This window comes from Sapajus apella, unplaced genomic scaffold (assembly GCF_009761245.1).
Source record: "Sapajus apella isolate SASKATOON/1434 unplaced genomic scaffold, GSC_monkey_1.0 scaffold128, whole genome shotgun sequence".
Lineage (NCBI taxonomy): Eukaryota > Metazoa > Chordata > Mammalia > Primates > Cebidae > Sapajus > Sapajus apella.
In genome coordinates, this window is record NW_022437068.1 from 2,108,887 (window position 1) to 2,125,414 (window position 16,528).

Genomic DNA, 16,528 nt, shown 5'->3' on the forward strand with positions numbered 1-16,528 from the left:
CTTTCGGCTGCCAGGAAAGTTGGCAATTTTTACCCCAACAGAAGAACCTCCGGACCCTGTAGATTTCTGTTTTGTTCCATTTCTCTACCCTAGCTCATGACATCCTATTCTAAATTGTGCTTTTTCTACTCCTGATTGTTTTTTTTTTTTTTTTTTTTTTTTAGAGATGGGGTCTTACTGTGTTGCTCAGGCTGGGGAGCAGTGGCTACTCACAGGCATGGTCATCGTACACTACCCTTAAACTGGGCCCCAGCAATCCTCCTGCCTCAGCCCCCCGAGGAGCTGGGACTAGAGACACACGCCACCATGCCCAGCTTCTGATTTTTTAAAATTAATTATTTTATTGTAGGTATTTTCTGTAAGCTGTCACAACTATTTTGGGAAGGAAGGAAGGAAGGAAAGAAAGAAACAAGGAAAGGAGAAATAGAAGGAAGGCAAGAAGGAAGGAAGGAAGGAAGGAAGGAAGGAAGGAAGGAAGGAAAGTTTATAAAGTTTATATACCAGGTAGTGAGGGTAGAAAGAGGAACAATCTTTCAATCCCTTACCTGTTGCAAATCCATCCATTGCAATAAAAAAATACGCCCTTAAGTGGTACCCAAGTACAAACACATCTTCCAAATAGGTGGCTGCCTCTAAGCCCTTCCATAAACAAATTCTGGCCCCATGCCGTTCCCCTTTACAGATGAGGAGACTCCAGCCTTGCCTGAGATCACACAGGACCTGGCTTTCTGCTTCCTGGTCTCCCCCCTTCCGGCGGCTGCAGAGGCTGGAGCGACATGGGTGGTGTCCCCTCCCCAGGGGGCTAAGGAGCTCTGCTCCTCCCTTCCATTCCCGCTGCACTGTCACCATTCCAGATACCGTCACTGCCCCCACAGCTGTCCAGCTGGGGAGAAGGCTCAATGGCAAGGATCATCGTATCTGACACTGACTGAATTCTGGCGCTGCGCCGGGCGCTGATCTTAATGTGTATTACCTCACTAAATCCTCACAACAATCCTAAAAGGATGTGCAGATGGGAAACTTTGGCTAGAGAGGTGAAGCCACTTCACACCACTAATAACGCCAAAGCCAGCATTAAACCTGGGCAGGCTGGTGCCTGAGTCCCGGCTGAGCCCTCAGCCACTCAGTGACTGACATTTACAGACACACGAAGGAATCACTACACCAAGTGCTTAAGGGATGAGTGTGAGCCCCATTTTGCTGGTGGGTAACAGGCTCAGAGAGGCTGTGGGGCAGGGCCAGGGTCACACAGCAGCGCCCCGTGCCAGCATGTTATGTAACGCATGCTGTACCTGCCCTTGGTGTTTCTTTCCCGAAGGGGTGCTCTGGGTCCCAGCCAAATGCCGCACAGCCCTTGGCCACTGTTCCACTCTCCTCCTCCTGCTCCACCAGAGTCTGAAAGTTGCTTTGGCTCCCTCCATCCCAGCTCCTTCCTGGACCCTGTACCGCCATGCAGACCATCCAGCCCACCAGTCGACCGCCAGGCTGAGCAGCCACGCACGCGTCCCGATACCTGAGTGTCCTCACGGAGATGCAGTACTTCCACATGAGGCTCCACACGGCACCGCCATCCCCCTTCATGCCTGGCTTAGCGGAGGAGTGCGTGGCCGAGGGGCCTGCCACCACTGCCCCACCACTCAGCGTCTCCTCCTGGCCAAGGACTGGCTCTCTTCACAGATTCTCAGGTCCCTTCCTTTTTCATGGTAGGAAGAAGAATGAAAAGCCCCCAACGCCAGGGGAAAGAGGAGGCACCGGTTGCCACAGGCCACTGGAGGGCTAAGCCACCAGCCCCACTGTCCACTGGCCAGCCTCTGTGCCCTGGTCCCGTGCAGCTGCTCCAGACCCTCCTGGCCAAGCAGCCCTCACACACTAGACCCTGTGGCTTCTGCACAACCTTGAGCCTGCCTCCTGCCAGGAGACAGCGGTGGCTGCGGGCCAGGGGAGCAGTGAGTCACTCAGGGCGGGACGGGTGAGGGGCGTTCGCCGGTGAGGAAAAGCTCAGCTGCGGAGCCGAGGGGCTGGCCCTGTGTCCAGAGGCTGGCCTGGGATGGGCGAGGCGAGCTCAGCTCACAGAGAGGGAGGTGGGCGGGGAGGCGAGGGCGGGCCCACATCCTCCCCATCTCCCCAGAGGCCCAAACCCAACTCCCGCCCCGAGGCTCGAAGCCTGCAGCCCAGCCCACCAACCAGCTGGCCAAGACCAGGGTGGAGGAAGGGGCTGCTCTGCCACCTCACTCCCAGAGAAAGCCTTTGCTAAGTTGATATAAAGCAAAATAAAGACAAAATCAGGGCTGCTCCCCTGGACAGTGGCTGACCTGGAGGGTCTCCAGCTGGTGGGTGAGATGGCTTCTAGCTGGTGAGTAAGACGGTTTCCAGCCCGGGCTGGGCCACTTGTTTGCTGTTTGATGCTGAGTGCGGTCGGCCCCCTCTGGCCTTAGTTTCACCTCAGGCCACTGTGGGCTTGTGGAGCCCTGGGAACTGGCCTAAGCCCTCCTCAGGCCCAGAACTAACTCATCCAGGTCTCCCAATGCCCTTACAAAGTGGATTGTATGATTAGTGCTGATTTACATGTGAGGAAACTGAGGCACAGACAGGGGAAGTAATTTACCTCAGGTCACAGACCTAGGAAGTGGTGGAGGTGGGATCTGAACCTCGGCAGTCTGGCTCTAAGAGCCCATGCTGGAGTCAGGGTATGAGCTAGTTCCTCTCTGTAGGGATGGGGTGGGTTGGGATGAAGGGCTGGAGTCTCTCTGAGCAGCTGAGGGCCTTGGGGTCTGGGCCTGGGCTGAGTCTGGGGCATTTCCAGACTGAGGCCCCAGCTTGAGCCCCCGCCCTGGCCCCCACCAGCTGCTCCCAGGCCCAGCCCAGGCCAGGCAGCTGGGGCTTCCCAGGCAGGGCCCCCAGGGATAATGACTCACAGATCAAGATCAACACTCACAGATCTACTTCTCCCCACCTACAGCCCCCAGGAGGTCCCCCAGAAGGGCAGGTGCATCCAGCACCTGGCACCCTGCAGGGCCATGGGCATCATGTATAGTGGGCAGCAGGGCCTCTATTTTACCAGGGGGAAACTGAGGCTCAGAGAGGGCCACCACCTATCTGCAGAAACAGTGAGGGTGGGGCCAGGCCTCCAAAGCATTGCTCTGTCCCCAGGTCCCCTGCCCTGGCCTGTGCAGAATGGGAAATCTGTCTCGGATTCCAGCCTGATTCCCACATAGCAGCTGCATGCTTCTCCGTCCCCCAAGCCAGGAAAAGTCTTTTAATCCAAAAGCAAGATGGGTTTCTACAAAGGCTGTGGCCTCCTTGGGGGACTCGAGAACCCAAATTCTTCTCCATCCATGTCATCAGAAGAGGCTTCACAAGCCACCACAGCAGACCTCCACCTGCCACAGGGGCTCCTCTACAGCATGCAGCGGGAGTGGATGCCCAGCCTCTGCTTGAACACTCTCAGTGATGTGAAGCTCACTACCTTTCAAGGATCCCCATTCCTTGTTTTTTCTTTCAGGCTTCACATTCCATCACAGAACCTCACTGACCTAAGGAAACTCTCCCTTGGACATTGCTTCCCTGTCACTTTTCATACAGGCCTCACTTCCTTGTGCCACACAGACCAAGGCCTCCATTCAAATGTTTGTCTGGCCTGTCCTCCTAGTAGGGGAAGTTTTCTCAATGTCTGTTTTGGGTGGAAGCAGCCTCTGTTTACCCACTTTATCTCTACCCACTCATTCATATATTCACACATCCATATACCTTCCTCTCCAATGAATCATCCATGGATTCATTCATCTATTCACATATCCATCCATCATCTTCCTTCCTATCATCCATTCATCCCCTCATCCACCCATCTATCCATCAGTTCCCTCACCTGCACATCCACCCATCCATCACTCCATTCATCCATCCATCCATTCACCCATCCACTCACCCACCCATCTGCCCATCTATTCATCCATCTATCCATCCACCCACCCATCTGTCCATCCATCCACCCATCCACCCACCCATCCATCCATCCACCCATCTGGTCCATCCATCCACCCATCCATCCGGCATCCATCCACTCATCCATCCATTCATCCACCAATCCATCCATCCATCCACCCATCCAGTCCATCCATCCACCCATCCATCCACCCATCCATCCATCTTCCATCCACCCATCCATCCATCCATCTACCCATCTATCCATCCATCTACCCCATCTGTCCATCCATCCACCCATCCACCCATCTGTCCATCCATTCACCCATCCACCCATCCATTCACCCATCCACCCATCCATCCACTCATTGGGGACATGTCACACTCTATCCGTCTTTGCCATCCTCAGGGGGCTCATCCTTGAGAACAGGGCATTCCTTACTCATATTTGACTCCTTTGTCATTACACAAGCTACTTCCTCTTGCAGAGACTCAGTGTGTCCCTTTGCAAAATAGGAATAAAAATCTCTGCCCTCTTGGCTGTGATGAGGAATAAGTGATACCACAGAACTGTGCCACCCTGGGTATAAGACTTAACCTCTCAACATCACTGCATGCAGGACAGCATGGGCAGTTCATAATAGTTTCTAAAACAGAGAGTGCACTCAGTATATACCAGATGTCACCTAAAAAGCCCCTGGCACTGCCAGGCATGTGCCAGGTAATCTGGGCCAGTTGCCCTGTAGGGCACAGGGCGCCCTAGCAAGAGCGGGGGAAGCGAGGGCAGGTCTGCATGGAGCCTTCACCCCCTCAGCCATTCCATCTCCCCAGCCACAGGGCCAAAGCTGGGCTCTGCAGAGAACTGGCTGACCCTCCACCCTCAGTCTAGTGACTCACACAGCCTGCTGGGGATGAAGTCACTGCCACCCAGGCAAAGGATAGGACACATTTGTTCCCTGGGAGATGCTGAGGCCATTGTGAACTTGGCCTTTGAGGGCACGACACAGCTCAGGGGCTGTGCGCACTTGAGGAAGGCAGCTGGCACAGTGGGAGGGCAGTGTCAAAGGGGACCCAGCTTGGGAGGATGAGGACTGGAGGAGGTGCTCCCGACTCTGGAAGCTGAGTGAAGGTGGATGAGTCTCTGTCAGGCCTCCATGCCTCGCTGGATGTGTGCCCTCTCCTCACTTGTTGAGACGTGTCTGCCTGTGGTCTTAGGGCCTTGAGACCCTCCAACTTCTGCCCCTGGCTTAAGAGACAAGCCATTGTTCCACATCTGTTTCACCCACAAAATGGGTACCCTATACCTAACTTAGCCTGGAGAACTACAGGTGACAGTATGAGATCCCTCATTGCCCACTGGGGATCCGTGCAGCGTCTCCTGTTCTACCCACTCTCCCACACTGACTGTCACCCACAGGAGACCAGGGTGAAGTGGGCAAGGCCCTTTGCTATCTTCCCTCTGCACTGAGCCTCCTGACACCCCCAAGTGGCCCCCACTCCATCACAACACACCTGAGCCCTCCCAGATCTCCATGCCTGTCCACCCTGGGCCAGGGATTCTACACACATTGGCCAGTTATTCTCCACGTGCCCAGTCTGCTCTGGGCCCAGGACCACAGCTCCCAGACTCCCACTGCCTCCTGTCCTGACGGGGTGGCCAGCAGGAGCCCTGGCAGGAGATAAGGAGGTGGAGGAGAGAACAGTAGGTCAGGGTGCTTGTTCCTTCACCTCTCTCCTCGCTTCCTGTGCCCCTTGGCAGCCACGGTCCTGATGGGCAGCCGTTTGTACCCAGGTCTCTCTCTTTCTGGTTCATAAAACTGTTCTCTCCCACAACCCTCTGGCCCACGGCTGGTTAGGGCTCCCCCCTGCTGCCAGCCCAGGTGCCCAGCTCCCTGAACCCCATCCCACCCTGCACACAGACGCATCATGTGCCGCACTGCAAGGGAGCTTGTGTAGTGACCTGTTTCCTGCCAGGACCCAATGCTCAAGGCTCAACTCAAAGGATACCTCCTCTAGGAAGCCAGCTTTCCATTGGCTTGTTCCTTCATCCAGTCAACATTCATTGATTGCCTTACTCTGTGTCAGATATCAATTGGGGACTTGGTGAACAAAACTGTGGAGCGTGGTGGGGCTGGCCTGCCTTCCGTACCAAGGGAGCAAATGAAAACGATTTCCCACAGTGGCTGTGCCATGAGGAAGGCATATAAACTAGATCACTACTCTGGGCAATACGCCTCCCCTCGCCAGGAGCCCATCATTTTCTGCCCGGCATCCTTTCCATTCCCGGAGCCTGGACTGCAGCCCTTGCTTCCCTGCACTTGGATGACGTGTCTCTGCATCCCTCCTTCACTGCTCTGAGAGCTCACATGAACAGGGGAGGGGGAAGGGATCTATGCTGCTTAGTTCTTTGCACAATCACCCTATGAAGTAGCAGTTATTATCTCCCCACCTTTTTTTTTTTTTACAAATTAATAAACTGAGGTTCAGATGCTGAGGTTAGATACTCAGGATGATATATAAACTCAGCTCTGCCTATCTGACTCCAAAACTGAAGCTCTGGAGGCTGCAAACAAAATAAATCACTTGTCATCTATATCTGCAGTCTTCCAATGGTGCCCAGAGCCAGGCAAGGCACAGGAAGGCACACACACTGAGTTGGCTGAACTTCAAAACCCTGAATCCCCCTTCTCAAGAAGCACTGGCCTTTTGAGGATGGGGTTCTGGGGTGGCCCTGTTTTCCAAATGGAAAAATGCAAGTCCAGGGTGCTAAGAGTGTTGGGTCTTGGAGGACAGTGGTGGGCTCCCAGCCTCGGGGGAGCTGGCATCCTGAGTTCCACCATCTTGTCATGGGCCTGGGATGGCCACTAATGTCCCAGTGCACAGGCAGGGACTGGGCACTGACTTCAGGGCATGAGCTGGGAAAGAAGGCAGAGAAGAGCTTCCCCATGTCCACCTTAGGGAACACAAAGGGTCAGCGTCCAAGCTGCCAGACTTGGCCAGCAGGGCCTCACTTTACCTGCTGTGCAGAGAAGAGAGCATAAGGGGGCGATCGCCCAGGCAGGGGCCAGGGAGGAACTGTTGCTTGGACTGGGGTGATGGACGGGAAGGTGGGGACAAGATGGATTCTAGAGACATTCTCAAAGTAGGACCGGGAGAAACACCTGATCAATAAGATGAGGGGGTGAGAGAGAAAAGAGGAGTGGAAGATGATGCCTGGGTTTCTGGCATGAGCAACTAGAAAAATGGAGGTTCCCTCCACGGTGACAGGGACCCAGGGATGGCGGGCGGGAGCAGGTTCGGAGGGATGATGAGGCAGGGCAGAATGTGGGGACTCTGGTCAAACAAAACAACTGCAGCTCGGCTCTGGCTGATGGCTGCTCTGCAGGAATAAGGGCCCTGATTTTTCAGATGTCAGAAATACAGGTTCTTACATAAAAGCTCTTGATTTTTATATGTTTGCAGTAAATTCAAATTTACAATGATATGTAGGCTAATCCTATGCAAGCCAAATAAAATACATCTGTGACTGTCTGGCCAACGGACACCTCTTGTATCCTCTGCTCCTTCTCACCTTTCAAGGTCCGCTTAGCTGCCTCCTCCCCCAGGAAACCGCCCATGATTGCTTCAGCTCCAGAGATGCTTGTGGCCCCTCACAGCCCCACAGGGCTGAAAATGACAGACTGGAATTGACAGGAGGGCAGATAAGGGGTTTGCCTATCCATTTCTCGCGCCTCGAGCACAGGGTTTGGCCCGGGGGGAGTTAATGAATGAATATCTGCTGAATGAATGAATGAACAACTAGCTCACTTGACCCCTCTGCCCTCATTTTCCAAATAAAACTGAGTCCCAGATAAGGGACATGACTTGCCAGGGTGGGATCTGGGGCCAGGACCTGCTCACCGTCTGGCCTCTGTTTGTCAGCTGTCCCCTGAGGCTGGGCCAGCAGGAAGTATAAAGACAATTGCACAATCTTATCGAGTTATGCCATGGGAGGGTAGAAACAGGATCTTGAGCATCTGGGTGGAGGCTGTTTGGGGGATGTCTTTCCAAGACCTTGCTAAGGTGACCCCAACTGGGGTCAGAGCAGAGCCAGACCCTAAAACTGGGTACCTCTGCAGGTGGCATGGCCATGAGACAGATGGCACTCCAGATGGCAGGACTGACATTAGCAATCGGTCAAAGTGACAGCCAGTCCCCATGGGTTGTCCCTTCTGAGGGTTCTGACAGGTTTCCTTTCAGCCATGGGGAAGGCAGGCGGTACTGGGTCTGACCATCAGGGTTTGTGCTCAGGTCTTCTATGCGGGAAATCAGACAACACAGGCACCGGAGGCTCCAGATTCATTCCTCAGTGTTGGAGATGAAGAATGGAGTCTCAGAGGTGGGAGGTGACTTGCCCTCAGGTCACACTGCACGGAAGCCACAGATCTGGGACTCCGGATCAGGAGTCCTGACTCTGAGGCCTGAGCTGGTCAAGGGGTCCTCACAAGCCATTCCTCAGACCTTCTGGCCTCCCTCAGGGCCTTCATCCATATCACGGGGAGAAAAATGGATCTACCTCTAGGGGTTGTGAAGATGAAACAAATGGAAGGAGCCAATGCTGTGTGACTGCACTGTTTTACACAGCTATATGGAAGGTCACAAATATGAAGCAACTGCCCTTAGCCTCTAGTCTCGAAAGTTTCTGGCTGTGGCCATCTTTAAAACTCCCAGGGTGACACAGCTCCCCATCAACACAAGAACAGTAATACCTAAGGGCTACTGAATGGTTCTTGTAGCCACCGCTGTATGTGTGACTAATTCATTTAATGCTTAGGCCCATCCCATGAGGTAGGCGCTGTTGCCATCTCATCTATAGGATAAAGAAAGGAAGGCAGAGAGGGGTCCAGACATGCCCAGGGCTATATAGATAGAACATGACAGGGCTGGGAATTAACCAAAGCAGCTTTGCCCTGAGACACACTTCATAACCACAATGTAACACAGCTCTTCTTGGCTGGCTTGGAAGTCCTTCTCAATGTCTAACCTAAATCCCTTTTGTTGCAGGCTGTGCCTATTCATTAGCCCCTTCCTTAGATGAAGAAAAGCTGCTCCCTTCAGACCCCCCCTTTTTGGGTCGGGGGGGCCCAATTTTTTTTTTTTTTTTTTTTTTTTAGATGGAGTCTTGCTCTTTTGCCCAGATTGGAATGCAGTGGTGCGATCTCGGCTCACTGCAACCTCTGCTTCCCGGGTTCAAGCAACTCTCTTGTCTCAGCCTCCTGAGTAGCTGGGACTACAGGTGCATGCCACCATGCCTGGCTAATTTTTTGTATTTTAGTAGAGACAGGGTTTCACCATGTTGCCCAGGCTGGTTTAGAACTTCTGAGCTCAGGTAATCCTCCCAACTTGGCCTCCCAAAGTGCTGGGATTACAGGTGTGAGCCACCTCGCCTAGGAGAAGCCTCAATTCTTTGGACTGGAATCTCGACTCCCTGGGTCTTGCCATGCAGGTCAAGGGGGGCCAAATGGGAACCCTTCCCCTTGTGCATGAGCGCGTGTATGTTTGTGTGTGCACATGTGGTGTGTGAGATGTGTGTGCCCGTGCACGTGTGCACATGTCCACACAAACCCCCAAGAAGAGGACTGGTGAGGACTGGTAAGGACTGCAGCACCCTGGTAAGGCTGGGGCCTCGCGTCCTCATTGGCCTCCCTGCCTCTTTTCTTTGTCATCTGCTGCCTCTGGGCTGTTTCCCAATACCCGGACGTGTAGAGATAAGTCCGCTCCCTGAACCTTCTCCATTTCTTTCCTCTGTTCCCAGTCCATTCCCAACTCCACCCTCAACCCACCTACCTACCTTCCTTCCTTCCTTCCTTCCTTCCTTCCTTCCTCCCTCCCTCCCTTCCTCCCTCCCTCCCTTCCTTTCTTTAAACCATTCTCAACTCCACCCTTGCTCTATCTTTCCTTTTTTTCTCTCTTTCTTTCTTCTGAGATGGAGTCTCGCTATGTTAACCAGGCTGGTCTTAAACTCCTGGCCTCATGCACTCTTCCCTTCTCAGCCTCCTAGAGTGTTAGGATTACAACATGAGCCACCATGCCCTGTCTAAAATCTTTTTTTTTTTTAACAGTCTCACTCTGTCACCCAAGTTGGAGTGCAGTGGTGCAATCCCTGCTCACTGCAACCTTCTCCTGCCAGGTTCAAGTGATTTCCATGCCTCGGCCTCCTGAGTAGCTGGGATTACGGGCATGCACCACCACACAGCTATTTTTGTATTTTTAATAGAGATGGAGTTTCGCCATGTTGGCCAGGCTAGTCTTGAACTCCTCCTGGTCTCAAGTGATCCATTTCCCTTGGTCTCCCAAAGTGCTCGGATTATAGGTGTGGGCCACCATGCCCAGCCTTGCCCCACCTTTATGCTGCACTCTATGGACCATTCTAGTATTTATTAAATATTTTTCTTTTAAAATTAACTGGCTTAAAAAATTGGACCTGAGTCTAATCAAGTTTCCTAATCTAACTCCCAGTTAACAGGAACTACAGGTGACAGAGGAACACCTTAAATGACATCATGAGGGAGGCAATCAGCCTAATCCTGAATGTAGGACATGCCACAGGCAAATGGCCCTGTTTCTTTAACAAATACTGGAAGGATGGAAAAGGAAGGGGAGCCTCTAGGTAAAAGGATACTTACGAGACACGTGCATTGTGTGGGTCTTGTTAGGGTCCTGATTTGAACAAACCAGCTGTAAAAAGCCATTTTTGGAGACTCTTTGGAACAACTGAACATGAAAAACAGCATGGAGTGGGCGAAAGAAACTCAAGCATGAGGCGCAAAGCTGAGCCATGCAGGCGTGGGATTCGCCTTACAACTCCCAGGTTCACCTTCACCAAGCGGCTATCTCCACTTCCAAGCATGTTTCACACTTTCAACAATAAAAAGCTAAAAGCAACACACAAAATAATACATTGGTTGGATTTCGCCCCTGAATACATTATTTCAAAAGGAAACCTTATATCACTCCTTTAAATGGAAAACTAGGATCATCTGCTGTAAGTAGAAGGTTACCATGAAAACAAGACAATGTTATTGAGTTTCACACAGATACTGTTTCCTGCCAAAGATGCTGGGCTTAAAACCTGCCCCGTTTTTGTTACAAAGAAGCCCAGGGAGAGAAGTGAACTCACTCTTACCTGGACCCATCTTTTTGGGAGCACTGGCCTACAGGTAAGAGCCACGCAGCACATTGTCTCTGTCACTTGCTTCTCCTCTATCAGGGAGTGGTGGTGACATACCTGGGGGTGAGGACAGGTCTACCCCAGCTGGTCGACAAGGGTCCTTGCCTGCTCCCACCTTCAGCAGGGAGGAGCCAGCTGGGGAACTCAGCCTCTGCAGAACCTTGGGCTTTCTTTCTGCAACATGAAATCCAAACGCTATAGGGCTGGGTACAGATGAGGAAACTGAGGCCCACAGGGGGCGGGACACTGCCCCAGGTCACCCAGCAAGTCCATGGGGGATAACCAGAAAGGACAAGACTCCAGGTTTTCTGACCTTTAGAACTGTGATCATCTAACCTTTCCCTGGTTCACAGATATTGCTTGAGAACCAGCTGTGTGCCAGGCACGGGGGGCAGAGGGGCAGGAGTGACCAAGACAGATAGTCTTATGGAGCCGGCATTTGCAAACACTGAGCAAATGAATGAGATAATTTCCCTGGATGGTGAAGGTAACAAAGAAATGAAAACAGAGTGATGCAAAAGGAGAGGGGAGCGGTGCTACCCTAGACAAGGTGACGGGGGGGGGCCTCTATGACGAGGAGATGCTGGGGCTGACACCTGAAGGGCTAAGAAGGCGGTGGAGGAGGTCTGGGGTAGAACCTCATGAGCACCTGCAGCCGCCCTCAGCAACCTCTAGCTCTGTTTTTAAAACCTCAGAAACTGAGTTAATTGCAGACTTACAGAAAAGTTGCAGGAAGGGTACAACAAACTCCTGTATGGCCATCACCCAGATTCCCCATTTGGTAACACTGTACCCCATTTGCTTTCTCATATTCTCCTTTCTCTAAACACACACACACACACACACACACACACACACACACATACTCACATACATACACACACACACACATACACACACACATACATACACATACACACACACATACACACACATACATACATACACACACACACATACACACACTCACACACACATACATACACATACACACACATACACACACACATACACTCTCACACACACACACTCACACACACACACACTCATACACACTCACACACACATACCTGTGCATATATACACATTTTTGCTGAGAGCAAGGTGCCCACCTCAAGCCCTCTACTCCTTCCAAATGTCTTTCCTAAAGACAAGGACATTCTCTGGCATAATCACGGTTTGGTTTTCAAAATGAGGGCATCGACATTGACTTGGTACTACTCTCCAGTCCTCGAAGCTCATCCAGAGTTGCCAACTGACCTCATGCTGTCCTCTATGGAGAAACGACCCCTGATTCGTAAGCCTCTCACACACACATTCCGGGGGGAATGTACCCAGGAAGGCCTTCCAAGGAGAACACCCCGGGTGGCCCTTTGAAAGTGGACCTCGCAGGGCCAGGGGGAGGCTGCGCCGCCGTGACTTCTGTAGGCCGAGCCTGCGGGATGTGGATGGGTCAGCCCGGGGCCAGCGACTGCACCGCATGCCGTCAAGTTAGAACCTGAGGCAGAAGGGCAAATGTGCACCCCCAAAACACCTAAGTAGCCCCCCATATTTTGAACCAAGTAGAAAAACTGATAGAGCTTTAAAAATATTTTGTAAAACATTATATATAAAGCCCACATTGCTCGATCTGTTCACACGTCCTTGTCAGCCCTCATAAGCCAGCTCTGTAAGGCACACGAGGGCCCCAGGGCCTGGAAACCGCAGTGCCTTTGGAAATGGCCTCTTTCGCTTTGCAATACCAATGGTGTTGCAAGACAAACAACAGCCTGCCTTTCTTTTACAATTCAGTATTTTGTTTACTTGATTACTGAGTTTTTTGGCACTCCTTGAACTCTGTGCCTGAGGTGAACACCTCACTGTCTCATCCAATCCCAGCCCTGACCACCAAACACCAGACACATGAGCTCTGCTGAGGGCACAGAACACGCGCCCACATAGCGTCTCCTGACGAGCCCAAGGACAGGCCCTCGTGCCCACTTCACAGATGAAGACAGAGAGGCCCTGTATTGATTCGCGCGGGCTTCCATAACAAAGCACCACAGACCACGGGGCTTAAACAACAGAAATGAATTTCCTCTCAGTGCTGGAGGCTGGAGGTCAGAGCAAGGCGGTTTCTCCTGAGGCCTCTCTCCGTGGCTTGCACGTGACAGTGTTCTCCCTGTGTCTTCACACGGCATATTAGTCAGGGGTCCCCAGAGAAACAGAGCCAATAGGAGATACATATATATGTATATGTATGCATATGTATAATTTTTTTTTTTTGAGATGGAGTCTCATGCTGTTGCCCAGGCTGGAGTGCAGTGGCACGATCTCGGCTCACTGCAGCCTCCACCTCCCAGGTTCCAGTGATTCTCCTGACTTGGCCTCCTGAGTAGCTGGGATTACAGGTGCCCGCCACCACGCCCGGCTAATTTTTATATTTTTAGTACAGACTGGGTTTCACCATGTTGTCCAGGATGGTCTTGATCTCTTGACCTCGTGATCCGCCCTCCTCGGCCTCCCAAAGTATTGGGATTACAGGTGTGAGCCGCCGCACCCGGCCATTTTTTTTTAAAAGAAGGAATTGGATTATATGATTACAAAGAATGACAAGTCTCAAGATCTATAGTCAGCAAGAGACCCAGGAGAGCCAATAACTTAATTTCAGTCTAAATGCCAGTAGGCTTGAGACCCAAAAGAGTCCATGTTTCAGCTTGAGCCTGAAGGCAGGAAAATACCGATGTCCCAGCCTGTGGGCACCAGGCAGGAGTCCCTCTTACTCAGCCTTCTGTTCAATGCAGGCCTTTAACTGGAAGAGGTCCACCCAGGCTGGAGAGGGCAGTCAGCTTCAGTCAGCCCAATCCAAATGTTCATTTCATCCAGAAACACCCCACAGACACACCCATAGTAACATGTGACCAGACATCCGGTCGCCTTATGGCCTAGGCAAGTGGACACGAGATTAACGTGGTGTTCCCTCTGCAGGTGGCCCAATTTCCTTCTTGTAAGGGCACCAGTCAGATTGCCTTGGGGTCCACCCTAATGCCCACATTTCATCTTCATTCCTCTTTAAAGACCTTATTTCCAAATATGGTCCCATTCGGAGGTACTGGGGTTACAACGTCAGCGGATGAATTCAGGGAGACACTTTTCAGTCCGTGACAGGCCCTACCAGGCGAAGGGTTCAGCTCACAACACCCAGGCCCAGATGCCCCCACCACAGTCAACGGGCATGTGGAGCTCCTCAGGTTGGCACGACCCGCCACCCAGGCAGGATGGCCTGTCTAACCAGGTGCTGCCAAGAAACCGCTGAGGCGCAGTCACTCGGATGGACTCATCTCACGTGCTAAATCCAGCAGTTACCAACAGCAAGAAGTGTTTGTCGGTGAGAAGCTAGTAAGGTCTTGACCCAGCAAGAACGCTTCCCCGAATCAAATCTCTACAAACCTAACACCGTTTCCCGCCTCTTGCCACCAGTGGGATTTGCTAACACGGAGGGCAGCCAGGGAGAAGGAAAGGGCATAGTGAAAGACTGAGCCAGTGTAGAACCTGCTGGTACCTGCAACACTGGCTTTAAATGCCTTCTGGATGGGCCCGGTGAGGATCTGCTGACTGAGGCCAGGCAGCCCGTGACCTGCACTAGGAGATCAGCTGTTCTCTCTAAACCAGCCAGGTTCGGCTCTGGATGCTTGATTCTCATTCCTTCACTGCACCTATTCTGCTGAGGACAAGTTTCTCAAGGGCCTGCCAGTCTGGTCAACCTGACCCTCTGGGGTATTTCTCGCCTACACCTGCTCCTGAGTCTTACCACTCCAGAGGAAGTGCCTGAGCTAATGCTCGCAGTGACAGGGAATCCAGGCCCACGTGCAGGTCCTGCCCAGCACACGGGCTCCCCTGACGGCATTCCCACACCCCCGGGGACTGGCCTCTCCCCCATAGGACACAGTGCTGGTGGGGTGGGAATACAGAAGCCTGTGCCCCATGGAAGTCCAAGGGTCCCGGGAGGCTCTGTTCTACTTTCTCCTCCTCCACAGATGTCCCAGCACTGCCAGGGGGCAGGACAGGGCCTGAGCTCGGCCAATGAAACTCTCCTGAGACTTGACAGCTTGAGTGGCGGCACAGGGCTGTGGGCCCCTGGACAGCCTTGTTTACAGTTGTGAGCCTGCCCATGGGGGTACAGAGTAGGCACCCCAGCTGCCCCGGCTCCTAATCCACTTCTCTAGCTTCCTGCTGGTGCCCTGAACTCCCAAGAGTGGCTCAGCAAGCTCTCCTTTGGCTGTAGTTGGCCTGGGCGATATCTGTTGCCCTCCACCAAAGGCTCCATCAGACACGAGGCACCATCTGCACGTCCTTCCCAGGACTCTTCTGCTGAGGACACTGTCCTCCCTCCATAGAACTGCAAACGCCGTCTCAGCTCTACAACTCTAGGAATCCTCTCCTGCTCCCCCAGCTGAAATGACTGCCCCCTTTCTTGAATAATCACCACACTTTACTTCAACTTACTCCATTAAGAAAAAGAAAACCCACCATCGATTGAATGCCACTGGGTCTGAAGGCCCCCGCACCTGTTAGGTTCTCTTCCCAACCCCAGGATGCTAAGGGTCAGAGTAGAGAAGTGATTTGCTATTGTGGCGGTCTACTTCCAAACATGGCCACAACCTCATCTCCTGTCCCACACACTCTCCCAGAACTTTGCCACCCCTGATCGGTTATAGAATTTAAGTCCCCCACCATGGGCCTGGGCAGCACTTTTTTTGACTGCCCTGGTGAAGATAATGCCACAGAAGTGATGCTGTGTGTCTTCTGAAGCCTGGTCATAAATACTGACCATTTCAACTTGGCTCTCTTTCCCTTGGATTGCTTGCCCTTGGACCCAGCCGCCATGTTGTGAGGAAGCCCAGGCCACATGGGGAGTCCCCCGCAGGTGTTTTGCCTGCCATCCCTGGTAAGGTCTCAGCTGTCAGCCAGTAGCATCTGCAAGGTGAGGAAGGGAGTGAGTGGATGGGTGGGTGCGTGGGCAGGTGAGGCTTCCTAGGAATCCAGCCCCAAGTCTTCAAACCCCATCTGACGTTGAGTAGAGCAGGCTCTTCCCAAGTTGCAGTTCTATGGGATTTTAAACCACTAAATTTTGGGGTGATGTGTTACACCGTCATAACAACTGCGACGGTCACATGCAGTCAGAAAGTATTCATTAGTGTGGAGAAGACACGAGACAGTGTACCTCAGTGGAAGTGATCGCCTGGGTTGATAAACTACACTCCATTTCTGTGACCTTAGGCTGGTCATTTAACCTGTCTTCAGTTTTTCCTTGTCTGAAATATGGAAAAAATAATAGTACCCATTTCACAAGGCTGTGGTGAGGATTAAGAGATACCACGTGTAAAGCTATGTAGCACATATAAACACTCAAAGAAA

General features: G+C 52.4%; 1 protein-coding gene across 4 annotated transcripts in view; it reads right to left on the minus strand.

Annotated features, from left to right (window-relative positions):
* The window catches only part of IQSEC1 (IQ motif and Sec7 domain ArfGEF 1), a 372,639-nt gene that overhangs the window by 118,942 nt on the left and 237,169 nt on the right, over positions 1 to 16,528 (minus strand). The window contains exon 1 of one of the 4 annotated variants that reach the window (XM_032262304.1): positions 1,514 to 1,970. The exons of the other annotated variants lie outside the window; for them this stretch is intronic. Coding sequence (XP_032118195.1) covers positions 1,514 to 1,581 — 68 coding nt within the window. The 5' untranslated portion in view covers positions 1,582 to 1,970. Of the gene's footprint in view, positions 1 to 1,513; positions 1,971 to 16,528 lie in introns of those variants that run through there. 4 annotated transcript variants of the gene reach the window in all.